At 38.4% G+C, this 14,207-nt stretch overlaps 1 protein-coding gene across 4 annotated transcripts in view; it reads left to right on the top strand.

The window, feature by feature from the left end:
• The window catches only part of LOC118257644 (histone-arginine methyltransferase CARM1-like), a 76,669-nt gene that overhangs the window by 14,099 nt on the left and 48,363 nt on the right, over positions 1 to 14,207 (top strand). For all 4 annotated transcript variants that reach the window (XM_035565820.2, XM_035565816.2, XM_035565814.2 and 1 more), the window contains exon 2: positions 5,823 to 5,948. In XM_035565820.2, the coding sequence (XP_035421713.1) occupies positions 5,823 to 5,948 (126 nt within the window). The remainder of the gene's footprint in view (positions 1 to 5,822; positions 5,949 to 14,207) is intronic.

The following is a 14,207-nucleotide window of genomic DNA, read 5'->3' as shown; positions in this document are numbered from 1 at the left end:
TCAGTAGTTACCTGCGAGAGGAGGCTGACCCCCAGTTCCCTACAACTTCCTTTTAGGCAGTTGTAGAAAGCAATAAGGGCTCCCCTGAGCCTCCTCTTCTCCAGACTAAACAACCCCAGCTCCCTCAGCCGCTCCTCACAGGACTTGTGTTCCAGGTCCTTCACCAGCTTTGTAGCCCTTCTCTGGACATGCTCCAGGGCCTTAATGTCTTTCTTGTACTGAGGGGCCCAAAGCTGAACACAGTACTCAAGGTGCAGCCTCACCAGAGCTGAGTACAGGGGGACGATCACCTCCCTGGTCCTGCTGGCTACACTATTCCTGATACAAGCCAGGATGCCGTTGGCCTTCTTGGCCACCTGGGCACACTGCCTGCTCATGTTCAGGTGAGCATCAATCAGCACCTCCAGATCCTTTTCCTCTGCACAGCTTTTGAGCAATATCCTTGTCCAGGTCTGTGCAGTAGCTACCTACTAATCCTAGTGAAGCCTTCTTTGGTTGCTTACTGGTGTAGTTGAACAGTGAGCTGTGGTAATCAGTGTGATGCAAAACCAACAAGATGAAATGGCATTGAACCAGCATGCACACACGTGTGTGTGTGCGCATACACAAAGTGTACAATGTGGTGCTTTTCTGTATTTTGTTGCTGTTCTGAAATAACAGCACTGTGCTGCCTATCTGTCAAGGTAAAGGAAATTCTGTGCAGATACATACGTGGCAAATATGTTTTTTTTATATGTTTTTTAATTTTGTATTGTTGTACTATATAGTTTATGGGCTGACAGGAGGAGAGATCTTAACTTCTGTGTGTTTACAGTCTTTTCCCTAGGGGCAGGTAAATGTGTGGGGAAAGTCTGCAGGGATTCCAATGAACACTACAAGTTAACAAGCAATTGATTTCACTCTTCCCATTATTTGGGAAACTTTAGGATGTTGAACATACAAATTCAGAATCAATAAAGTGTGTGTTTATAAGTAAGATAAAGTAGACGTAGTGTAAATACCTTTCTCTTGTGATGATGATGTGCCATTTAGGTTTGATTTTGAGATTTCTTGGTGGTTAGTTAGGAGAGGTGGGACTGCCAGTCAGCACAGCTGCATAAACCATGGATTTCCAGAAATGGGGATATAGTGGCAGCTACCTAAGACATCCCGGTGTGAATCCATTTGCATGTAAATGCTCCTGTATTCTTTGAGAGGTGCCACATCATACTATTAGAGTTTCATATTTTTTAATAGTTCTTTGATTATTGTTTGAAGAGAGTATCTGTTTGTCAGCAAATTTAAGAGTTTAAGTGAAAGAAGACAATTTATGTACTTTTCTTTTTTTGTGTTTCTCTCTTCTTTTTCTCCTCTTGGGATCTGACCTTTCACTCTCTTGTATTCCTGTTTGTGAATGGATTTCTTGTAAACTTCAGTCATTTAGACTCATTGTACGTTGAAATTTTGATGGAGTCACTCCAGGCCATGTCCACTAAGTCTCTTTTGCTTAGACAAAAAACTTGGTACAAATTTTCTTGTTACTGTTAGTATCTATCATGTGAAATGATAGTCATGTGCTTTCTTCTAAGCTCCTATTACTGATTTTTGTAAAGTTTTTTGTAGTGATCCACATGAAGGGTGTTGTATTGCAGTAGACCGTGACATACATGCAAGAAAACATGCCTGCTAGATAGTTAGACTTGGAAACCTTGATCCTCTTTGAGAGGAAATGGTCAGAAACAGCCCTCAAATGGTGGGCAGTCCAAGCTGCAAAAATTGTGAAGGAAAGTGGTATTCGTGACATGGGGTCTTATTTCAAGGAGCTGTGTTGAAGAACAGTATTACTGCTTGGTGTTTGGGGCCAATGTATCACTGTCCTGGGTATGAATGATGAACATTGTAGTTTATGATTTTTTTCCTTGTTTATCAATTGTAATCTAGAAAATAGATTAATTCATCATTATTTTTTTTTTCTTTTTGGCAGTAAATATGAATTAAATGTGAAATGAATGCATGAGATATCTGTAGAGATTCTGACTTGTATATAATGTCTGTGGCTTTAGGGGTGTCAAGTGACCAGCAAAACTTGTGGTACTCCTCTACTCCAGTGATGCCTTTTGGTATGATTGCAGAGTCACCACTATAACTGTATGTTGGCAAGGTAGTCTAGAATAAATATAGAATTGTGACCCATAATGGCAGTATAAGGTATAGATATACATATACATTATTATATATATGTATGTATATATACACATTGTAGATGCGCATTTCTGGAAGAACATACACTGAAATAAAAGTTAAAGCATTTTAGGATATATAACTGCGTGTTTAGATCAACTCCCGAATGCTTGTTGTTTTGTATTCTCTAAGATTACTGATTTCTCAAACTTCCCAATAACACTCTAGCAAATTCTGTGTTCCTAGGTTTCTTTACCACTATAGGAGCCAAACTCAGACTGCATATTTATTTCATACAGACATCCATGTTTAGGATTCTGTTTAAGTTCAGATCAGCCTCATTTCCGGGCATTATCAGTCTCTCGATAAGGAAGAAGCAGCCTGAAGGCTCTTGGCAGACTTTTGACTACCTTTTCCACCTCTTTGGAAGAGCTACTTTCCCTAGTTTGGCTGACTAGTATCATCTTCGCCCTGAATTAGATATAATCCTTGAATGACTATTGTACAGTTTGACTACCTTGAGAAAAAGTTAATATACGTTGTGAGATAAAACATTTTCCCTGCTTGGAAGGGTGTTTAAATGACGATTGTACAGTTTGTTTTGGAATAGCTAGCTGTTATCATGGCTACTGAGCAATACTGTACCAACTATGTAAGGATTTGTTTAGTCTGAAATAATCACCATATAGATAACATGCATTTTTGTTCAGTTTAGAGGCAATTCTTCTTCATCTTTCCAATGCAGCAAACTTTAGAAATTTTCATCATGTTTTGTATAGAAGCATCTTCCATGTTCCATGAAATGTACTCTAGGAAGAATATACAAACATTTTTGGTTGAAGATTTTATTGTCTGTGGAATGTTATCAAGCATGACTCATTCCAATGCTGTTTTCTGTGTAGTTTTCTGAATAGCTCTGAATGTCTCTGTGTTTGTACCTCACACATGAAATGATGCAGGCACTTATCCTCATTCTTCATGCAAAAGGTCAAGCACCTAAAAAAAAATACTGAGGTAAATTAGCACATTTCATTAGTGAAAGTCAAGATCTAAGTTCATTCAATATGCATACCTACATATTTAAGGACTAGGTAAAAGCCTGGTGATATCAGTAGAAGTCTTACAGTACTGCAACAAATCCATATTTTCAAGTTTTGAAAGGGGATCAATATTATCAATGGCAGCCTTGGCTGTACCAATCATGGAATAACAATTTGAAGATCTGGAGTGGAGATACAAGAGTAGCAGAGGACAGATTATGGATGTCAGAAGAGAGCAGACGGGCTGCTCAGGGAACTGGTAGGTATGATCCCATAGGAAGCAACTCTGAAAGATGAAAGAGCTCAAAAGCTAACAGGTCTTTAAAGACAGCATCCTCCCAGCACTCAAACAGTCCATCCAGATAGGATGAAGAGAAGAACCAGGAGATCAGTTTGGCTTAATAGGGAATTCATGACACAGGTGCAGTGTAGAGATGATGTGTACAGGAAAGCAGGGACAGGCTACACAAAAGCAGTGTAGAAACTTTGTCCAGTCCTGAAGGAATGATACTTGGAAAGCCAAAGTTCAGCTGGACTTCAAACTAGCAAGTGATGTCAAGGATAACAAGAGCTTTTGTTGCTATCATTTAAAAAAAAAAATTAAAAAGTTTCATCCTGCTTCTGAATGGGGTGGTGACTCTGTGATACGAGGCATAGGTGAGACTGAGGTACTTAGTCCCTTCTTTATCTCAGTCTTCATTAACAAGGCTTACCTGTCTTCTGTGTCTAGGAGTAGTACTAAGCTGAAAGAAACTACCATAAAGAGGACAGAGTCAGAGGCATCCAAGAGTGCTGAGGGAACTGGTTGGTGTTATTGTGAAGGCACTCTGTCATGGAGCTCCAGAAAGGACCTTGAAAAATGGGGAAAGGAACGTTACACCTTTCCTCAGTAAGGGCAGAAAGGATCATCTGAAGACCTTCAGGAAGCTCAGCTTTGCTTTGGTTCTAGGGAGTACAGTGGAACAAGTCATCTTTGAAACCATTTCCGAGTGCATAGAATAAGAATGTGGGAACAGCAGTCTTCATCCTTCATTTGTCTGGTTGCATTCAATGATAAGATGGCTAGATATGTGGATGATTAGAGAATAGTGGATATTGTCTACCTCGAATTCAGCAAGACTTTTGACAGCATCCTTGTACCTAACTTGGGATATTATGGTTATTTGAGTGGATAGCTAGGTGTGTGAAAGAATGGCTGCATCACTCATTAAAATGAGTGTATTCCATCTGGAGACTGGTTACCCATATTACAGGGGTCTATCCTGAGACCTTCCCTGTTTATCATGGTTACCATCTACACTTTGCGTTCAATAAGTAATGGTCCTGAAAATTCAGGCATAGGGTTGAGGGTGTCTGCAAATGGGGGAGATACTGACTGGATACAAGTAAAAACACCATACTGCAAGAGTTACAAGGTGCTGAAATGGGTTGCCCAGAAAAGTCTTGCTATCTCCATCCTTGGAGGTCTTAAAGACCTAGCTTGGTAAAGCACTGTGCAACCCGGTCTGATTTCTCACCTCATTCTGCTTTTAACACAAGGTTGGACTGGAGCCCTGGTGAGAACCGTTATAGCCTGAATTACGCAGTGATTCTAAGAGTAAGTGTTAAGGGTCCACTGGAAGACTTTGAAAGGATGTTTTTCTTGTAGCTGTGAGGTAGAGAAATAATTTTAGAAAGCATGTATGTTTCTAGAAGGTCCATTGCTCCAGCCTATTTAGAAATTGTTAATCAGATCAGTATGAATGAATTGAGGTACAGGTAAAAAGACAATTTTTGTGGGTGTTTATAGACAGTGTGAACCAGAAATGGGTTCATTCACACTGTATTGTTGTATATATGGAGTGTTTTGCATTTATATTTAACTTGATTGTTTTTTTCAGTACTGATGATTTTAAATAGCTGATGGAGTATATATAACTCTTTCGAAGGAAGGAAGGTAGTATTGCTGGATATGGGTGAAAGATAAGTTTAGGTTTTGGGAAATATAAGAAAATGTGTGATCCAAACAGAACTCCAGAAGACTATATGCTTACCACTTTGCAAATCTATGAAATGTTTTGGCAAACCATAATAAGCCCATATAGTTAGGGAACTATAACATATAGTTTACAAAATGAGGCTAAGGGAGCTGGGTTTTGTTCAGCCCAAGGAATAGAAGGCTAAGAGGAATAGAAGAAAAAAGATGGGTTATGTCTTGTTTAGTTGATGTAATTTATTCCTGACTCTTTTCCCTGCCATTTCATGTGCCTGAGCAGCTTCTCTAGAGATTATCAAGAAATGTCCATATGGGATTGTGGAAACAAAACAAGTAGAAATAATGTTCACTTACGACCTTGTTAGGATTGAGGTAAAAAATTAATTTAGGCACTTATCTTTCCTTCTTCTGAGGACAGGGCAACTTCAAGGAAGTATGTATGATAAGTTGGATGAATTTTTTGCAAAGCTGTAGATGACTGGAAAATCAGCTTAAGTAAGAACATTTTAGAGAAAATTTATTGCCTCCCAAGTTGTATACTTCAGATACATGTTTATGTATATTGGTAATCAAAAGAGACATCTAGTTCTTTATATGGCTTTGTTTTTAACCACTTAAAGTTTTCTAAAGTATTTTTTTCCCTTCAGCTGATGGCATCTGTGTGCTTAAATGCTTGGTTAACAGGAACACCGAATACTGTCGTGTGGGAAAAGACTCTTTGTTAATTACACTGGGATGCAAGAGTGTCTTGCTTCGATTCAAGTCACAAGTCGGTAAGTACATCTTGCATTTATGGCTATCTTCTCTGTCCTGTAATCCTACTGTATTGGTAAAGTTTGCTTTAAAACATGTTGTTGTCTTCTACTACTGTTTTATGCTGGCTATTTAAATATTACATTTTGTTATGATGATTTGCACAACTTCATCTGCCTCTGATCCACTGCAACTGTCTCTTTTTGGAGTATGGACCATTCCCATGGGGAATATAAGTTTTTAACAAAGCAACTGCACATTCATTTTCTGAAGAAAAAGCAGATGTAGATAACAGATTCATGTGACTTAAATTAATGAACTGTAATAAATGTAATAATGCTTTATATGAGCAATCTGCCACTTGCTGTCCGACATTCAGATGTTGTCTTACAGATCTGTTCATCTGAATAATTAATTAAAGTACTTTAATATACACCTGCACTTCTTAGGATATTTTGTGAGTAGTGATGGTAAAAAGAAACTCACTGTTACAGAAACATAACTAGTTTAGTAAAATGTTGGCTCTATATTTTTACGGTTCTAAACCACTTTTTTTTTTTAATAAATCCAACAACTGCTACTTTCTATTACGTACTATATTCCCGTCTTCTTACTGGCTTTTTCAAAAGCATTCTTAGTTTTTTTGCAAGCAAATTCAAAAGACTGCCTGTCTATTCTGAGTAGTGTGTATGAGTTGCATGGCTGCAACTCATTTTGAAATTGTGTAACTACAGGTAACATACAGCTTCCTTTTTGACAAGAACCAGGAGCTCTTACATAGCAGAACTACATCAGCAGGACTTGTGATTTCCAGAGGAGTCCATTATGGTTATTTCCATTTTATGTTGTGTGGAAACTGAGTCACAGAACAAGTACATTTGCTATTTGGCAGCTCATTTAAAGATATGTACGTGTTTCGAAGCATCAAAGGCTGAGAATTTTGACATATATGGGTTTGTTCAATGAGTTCATAGAAACTCTGAATGGTCACACAGGCACAATACGTGCACTCTTCAGTCTCTCTGTAATAGAAAATGCAGTTTTTAGACTCACCCAATCTTTCAGTTGGGTGCCAAATCTTGGTGGCCTTTAAAGTCTTACCTTTCATCTGTATTCATCAAGAAAAACTTTTCACATTTTCAGTCTCTTAGTTTACAAAACAATATGAATGTAACCGAAGAATGACTGTTAGCGTTGTGCTGCTATGTGTTTTGTTGTTTGTTTGTTTTTAATTTATATATTTGAGAATTACAATTCAGCATTGTGTTTTCATTGAGCTCTTTCTCTTGAGCCTGCAATTTGGTGTTGGCACTTACAGAGAACCATATCATAACTGAAGAGATACTTAAGATTAGGTTGTTCAGCGATTTACTTGGCTTATTGCACAGATAGCTAATAACAAGTAATTAAGGTGGGAGAAGGACAAGTTTTTCTCTACTCTTCGGTCTGCAATCTCTACCATGTCTTACTTACCTATGAAGGTCCTGATTCCAAAAGGCACTGATTGTTTGGGACCCCAAGACAAAAGAAGTTCCTATTAGTTCTGTCCTCCTCCTTTAAAAACAAGTATTTGGAAAAAAATAGTTAGTTTCCGCACAGTATGGTCTTATTCCTGGGAGGGGTACTTTGAAGATTAAGTGGCAAATTCAATCCCCTCTTTAGCTGTATTCCATGGTGATTTATATTTAGGTAATTTATATAGCTAAATATCGTGAAATAGATAAGAACGGTATAGATAGTCTCTTAATTTATTATTTCTGATTGGTTGTTAACATGACAAAATTGAGTGTCAATACTTCTGTCTTGCATGCTGTGCTAAACTGAAAGTCACTGATAGGATGTTTTTTCCCCACACCATAGCAATAGTTTTCTGGTACCTTCTTCTACATGTTAAGTATATCAAGTAGTCCCTAATCTTGAGAACTGTATCTGCTTTAACAAAGAAGACAAGCCTTTAAAGAAGAAGTCAACTTTTTGTTTGTTTGTTTTTAACAGCATACAAGTGCAGGTGTTAGTCTCACTTTTATGAATTTTCAAATGCTTATATGTGTATAGTATATAAATAAATATGATTCTGTAATTCAAAAAACATCTGAAAACTCCTTGTTGGTATGTTAGAAGTGTTAACTATGAAAATGCAATGTAAAAGCCTTAGGATTTTTAAGTCCTCTGTCATTTAGGAAGGTAGAGGAAGACGACGAGTGAGGAATGAGGGGAGAGGGAAATTAATGCCCTGCTTGTGCCCACACAGAGAATTGTTGTTTGGCTTCCATCATAAATCACAGACTGTATCTTCCATTTCCTGCTGAACATATGTTAAACATCTGAGAAGGATCATGCAGGCAATAAATATGAAAGTTAGTAGCCTAAAGGCTTTTTTTTTAATTTCCCCCCAAAACAAAGATGATTTCTCTGTAACAGATCAACCAACCAGTCAATAACTCATCTGTGGCAGATTTGGTATGTAGCTCTCTACTCCATGGTGGAAATGCCCTGCTTAATTTAGCACAGAATTAGTTCATGAGCATAGGATAAATTGTTCTTTCAGATTTTGGCAGAATGTGGATTCCTTCTCTTTCAAACCTAACTCTGTTCGCTAGCCACTTTCACAGTGCATCCAGACATTAGACATACCAGTACTTTGCAGATGTTTATTTACTAGCAAAACTCATCTTAAAACTTGTCAGCTCTAATTATCTGTGCCACTTACATAGAAGCACAGTACAGGAAAATAAAAATGGGCTTCTTACAGTTTGCAGTTATTTATAGCATATATTACTTGTAGATATCCACATACAGAATTGAGATAGAGACATAAAAGTGTATGTCTGTATATACATATATATATAATACATATATTAAAGGTATACATAGTTATTTTGTGTATATAGACTGCACATGCTGTTAGTGTAGTATAATTTAACCAAAGGAACGTAGTATGTCTTATGATGATTTTTTTCCCCTCAATTATTATTTCACAGAATGACATACTGATCTATTGAGCTATGATCCCATTAACCAGACAGTCCTGAAGAAACAAATCTGTAGAACAGAACAACTGGTGCCGAGGACCTGGTATGCAAACTGTACTTATTTGAGAAGGAAGCAGGAGAAAGAAGCAGGAATAGAGGATGTGTATACTTTGAACTAGATCTAGACTAGTCTCATAGACTTAATACACATTGACTGTTGAAGTTTATTCCTGGAATGCATATTTTGGTTTAATTTCATCTAGAGGGACTCGGCTTAGTGTGACTGCATGACTGCTCAGTCATGCAATCCAAAGCACAGTGTGTAGAGACAACTAATGGATTTACCTGGAGACCAAGTAGTTGGAAGGAAGCTGTTCAGCTGTTTAAATGTAAGAATTTGTACCTAATAATAAGGTTCACGAAGTAAACAACCAAAATGACACCGTGGTTGCTTGCTAGATTCTGTGTGAAGTAGTGACTCTAGTTTTCAGCAGAAGAAAAAAGAGTTTGGCTTGCATAAGTCTTATTTTGTTTCAGTCAATTTAAAACACAGTAAAATTCACAAATGTTTTTAATATTGCATCTTGAAACTCGTGCGGAGTTTTACTGCATGAACAATGAGGTGCAACTTTTTAAGAGAACTTTCAACACATAGACTGTAATTGCAACTAGCAGGAATTATGAAATCTAGCATTTGCTAGTCTCAGAGAAGCAGTAGGAGGTTCTACTACTGAAATGACTCCCAAATCAGAAAGGGTTTGATTTTTAAGCCATACTGCATGCACAGTTGTCATCCTTAACTTATCACCTCTGGGGCAGAGACTTTAGTTCTGTGTTACACTTCAGTTTCTGCATTTGTCCACTGTCATATAGTGGCTCTAAGCTCTGTAGGTCTTTTCCCTGAGTTAAATCATGTATGCATATATCCCAAACACTGGATGGTCTTTGGGAATATGCAGCCATCAGTTTGACCTCTTCAGATTCCAAGGAAATAGGTGTCTGTTAATAATTTTCCAGGTTGTGTTTGGAGTTGAGGACTACGGTGTGCAAGAACAAATACTCATCATGTGATTCTGGAGACTGTTCATCTATCTGTAAATCTGAACAGAGGAGGCTACCAGTGACTGTGCCTGCTGCTGTATCTATATACATTAGTCTTGCTGTTGAGACCTTTGGGTTTGCCACTGTCTCAGTCTGTGATTTTCTATGGCATTGCTTTTCTTCATCCAGTTAAAGGCAGCTATACAAAAGTTCTGTAGTGTTTTGAGCTGACTCACTGTTTTCAAGGTGTAGAATCTAAGGGAAGGTCAAGGCCTGAGCACTTCTGGCACTGTTTTCAGTACTTTTTGTTTCTCCAGACTTTCCTTGAACATTTCTGTGGGAATGTTTTTTAGCATTAGCATTTTAAAATACTTGTTGATTCTGATTCCTGGGAGGACAAATTAAAAGGGATTGGAAAAAAAGATCAATCTCCCAGCTTTTGAGCAATTTGTAATACTCTAAAATAAATAGCCACTAATTCTGTGCTACCAGACAGCAAGACATGTCCGTGTCTACCCATTCAACGAGGCTCTCCCTAAGTGTTGCTAGACCTTTCATGTACCAAGACTTTCAATACTGTGGCTGTTTACATCTAGTAGACACAAGTAAGCCACCTACATCAACCATATCTGCCTCAATATTTCCATTTCATCCTATTGTACTGTATTAAGCCAAATAATCTTTCTTCATTAAAGCATGATTAAAGCATTCATCTTTCATTAAAGCTTAAGGTGTATTTTGAGGAAGATTGTTTATATAAAAAATCACATTATTTTGAGGATGAATAAAGTAAAAGATCCAATTCTTAATATGTTTAAAAGTTCCAAAAATATAATGTTAAGAGTTTTGCAATATGACAATAATTTTTGCAACCTTTATGTAAATCTAACTACAGCTTTAAAACCCATTTGTATCTCTGTTGTTTAATACAACTCTAATGGTTGTTCTAAAAAAAAGTGAAACATTTAAATTTAGATACTTCATAAAGTCATTTTATGAATTATGAATATTCTTTAGGTAACATTTTTAGTGTGAGACTGACACGGGGGGAAACTTTTGCATCTGCTAATTCACATTGCTTTAGGCTGTGATTGAAGCTTGAATTAAAGGTACTCCTTTCATATTCTTTTTGATAATAACTGACTGCTCTATGAATCTGGCATCATTTTTGTTTTAGTTCAAATGTGAATTACTTACTAATGGATGGAATGTTCTGTTAGAAGGAAATTTATTTTAGTTAGAATATTTAGTTTGGAGGTAGTACAGTATTTTGCTTTCTGCTTACCACAGAAAATGTATGTTACTGTTGTTAAAAATGTAAAAGATTTTTGCTTTGGGATAAGTGTGACTTAGGAAATTAATAATGAGATTTGGAACATGTGGAATCCAGCTTCTGATGCAGCATGACACAATGCCATAAGTCATGTTTCCTGTAAAAATGTACAAGTGATTGAGTCCCTTGAGTGCTGACTGAATTTCCAAGCATTGAATTCTAATGTGCTGATGCTTGAAATGATTCCCTGAGTAGTATGTGTGGAACAAACCATTCCCAGTGCAGAAATCAAGACTAATAAAAAAGTTTAAAAGTACACTGCAGAATTTGAATCTTAAAGTAGTATTCTGGTAAGTGACCCGGTCTGCAAATTGTGTTTTAATATTCAGTCACGTTTGAAGCAAAATTTTCTAATGGTGATTGAAGTATTTGTAAATGAGTTGTTAAAATGAACAGAATCTTATGAGTCCAGTCTGTTCTGTTTATGACTATGAAATGTTGTATATTTTGTTAAAAGGTGTATCAAAAATCTCTTGAGCAAATGCTGTCAAACAGATGTAAACTCAAGGATTTCTGGAAGCTTTTTTGACCATGTGTGGTGAACATTCCTGGAATTTTACTAAGGTACTTGTAATAGGTGTCACTGTGAATGTCTGAAGTCTCCTTACAAATGAATAAAAACAAAAAGATGTTCTTCCTTTTTTGGAGATAATACTCCAACCTTGGACATCTCGGATGGTAATCTAGCCTTGATCAGTTTACTATATTTTTACTTCCCATTTCTATTTTTTTTCCAAAGCAGGCGTTTTATTATTTAGATATTGTTCAACTCTGTTGTTTCAAATGGAAGACTGTATCCCACTTAATAACAGGAGGCAGGTTGACCAGTCTTATTGTTTGATGTAGTCTTGTAATGTAGTCTTGTCTGATGTAGTCATGGACTACCATACGGATGAGGGGGGTGATACCGCTCTCTATGTCAATGACCAGCTGAAGTGCATGGAACTCTGCCTGGGGGTGGATGAGGAGCCAGCTGAGAGTTTATGGGTTAGGATTAAAAGGAGGGCAAAGACAGGTGACATTATAGTGTGGGGGTCCGCTACAGGACACCTGACCATGAAGACTGAGTAGATGAGAGCCTCTGAAGACAGGTAGGAGCAGCCTCACATTCACAAGCCTAATGGGGGGTTTCAACCACCTCAATATCTGTTGAAGGGACAACATAGTATGGCATAAGCAATCCAAGAGGTTCCTAGAATGCATTGATGATAACTTTCTTCTCCAAGTGACAGAGGAGTCAATGAGGAGAAGTCCTATGCTGGACCTTGTTCATACCAACGAGGAGGAGCTTCTGGGGAATAAGAAACTCAAAGGCATCCTTGCCTGCAGTAACCATGAAATGGTGGAATTCAAGATCCTTAGTACAGCAAGAAGGGCACAATTCAAGTTCACAGCTGTGGACTTTGGCAGAGCAGAATTTGGTCCCTTCAGGTATCTACTTGGTAGATCCTCCCAGTACCATGGGATAAGCCCTGGAGGGAAAAAGAGCCCAAGAGAACTGACTAATGTTCAAGGATCACCTCTTCCAAGCTCAAGAGCAGTGCATAGCAGCAGAGAGGAAGTCAGGCAAAAATGCCAGGAGGCCTCCATGGAGGAACAATGATCTCCTCACCAAGCTCAGACACAAAAACAAAACCTACAGAGGGTGGAAGCAAGGACAGGTAGCCTGGAAGGAATACAGTGAAATTGTCCATGTAGTGAGGGATCAAGCTAGGAAAGCTAAAGCCCAGAGAGAATTGAGTCTGGACAGGGACATCAATGGTATCAAGAAGGTCTTCTGTAAGTATGTCAGTGATAAAAGGAAGACTAGGAAAAATATGGGCTCTCTCTGAAAGGAAACAGGAGGCCTGGTTACCCGGAATATGGAGAAGGCTGAGGTATTCAATGACTTTTATGCCTCCATCTTCACCAGGAAATGTTCTAGCCATACAGCCCAAGTCACAGAAGGCAAAGGTAGGGACTGGAAGAATGATGAACTGCTCACTGTAGGAGAGGATCAGGTCTGAGACCATCTAAGGGACCTGAACATGCACAAGTCCATTGGGCCTGATAAGATGCATCCAAGGATTCTGAGGGAACTGCCAGATGAATTTGCTAAGCCACTATCAATCACAGTTGAGAAGTTGTAGCAGTCTGGTGAAGTTCCTGGTGACTGGAAAAGGGGAAACGTAATGCCCATTTTTAAAAAGGGAAAAAACGAAGACCCAGGGAACTACAGGCTAGTCATTCTCACCGCTGTGCCCAACAAGATCATGGAGCAGATCTTCCTGGAAACTGTGCTAAGACGTGTAGAAAATAAGGAGATGATTGGTTGCAGCCAACATGGCTTCACTAAGGGCAAGTCATGCCTGACAAGTTTGGTGGCCTTCTATGATGTGGTTATGGCACTGGTGGATAGGGGAAGAGCAACTGATGTCATCTACCTGGACTTGTGCAAAGCATTTGACACATGACACCCTTGTCTCCAAATTGGAGAGATGTGGATTTAACAGATGAACGACTAGGTAGATAAACAATAGGATAGATGGTGCACTCCAAGAATTGCGGTGAATGGCTTAACGTTCAGGTAGATACTAGTAACAAATGGTATTCCTCTGGGGTCAGTACTGGGACAGGTGCTGTTTAACATCTTTGTCAGTGGCATGGACAGTGTGATCGAGTGTACCCTCAGTGAGTTTATCGACATCACTGAGCTGTGTGGTGTGTTCGACATGCTTGAGGGAAGGGATGCTATCCACAAGGACCTGGACAGGCGTGAGAGGTGGTCATATGTGAACAACATTCAGTTGAATAAGGACAAGTGCAAGGTCGTACACCTGGGTTGGGACAATCCTAAATGTGAAACAGGCTGAGCAATGAGTGGATAGAGAGCAGCTCTCCAGAGAAGGACTTGAGGGTAGTGGTGGATGAAAAGTTTGACATGAGCCAGCAAT

The sequence above is a fragment of the Cygnus atratus genome, chromosome Z, assembly GCF_013377495.2.
Source record: "Cygnus atratus isolate AKBS03 ecotype Queensland, Australia chromosome Z, CAtr_DNAZoo_HiC_assembly, whole genome shotgun sequence".
NCBI classification, from domain to species: domain Eukaryota; kingdom Metazoa; phylum Chordata; class Aves; order Anseriformes; family Anatidae; genus Cygnus; species Cygnus atratus.
The sequence above is the reverse complement of the archived record's forward strand: the minus strand, read 5'-3'. Positions and strand labels throughout refer to the sequence as shown.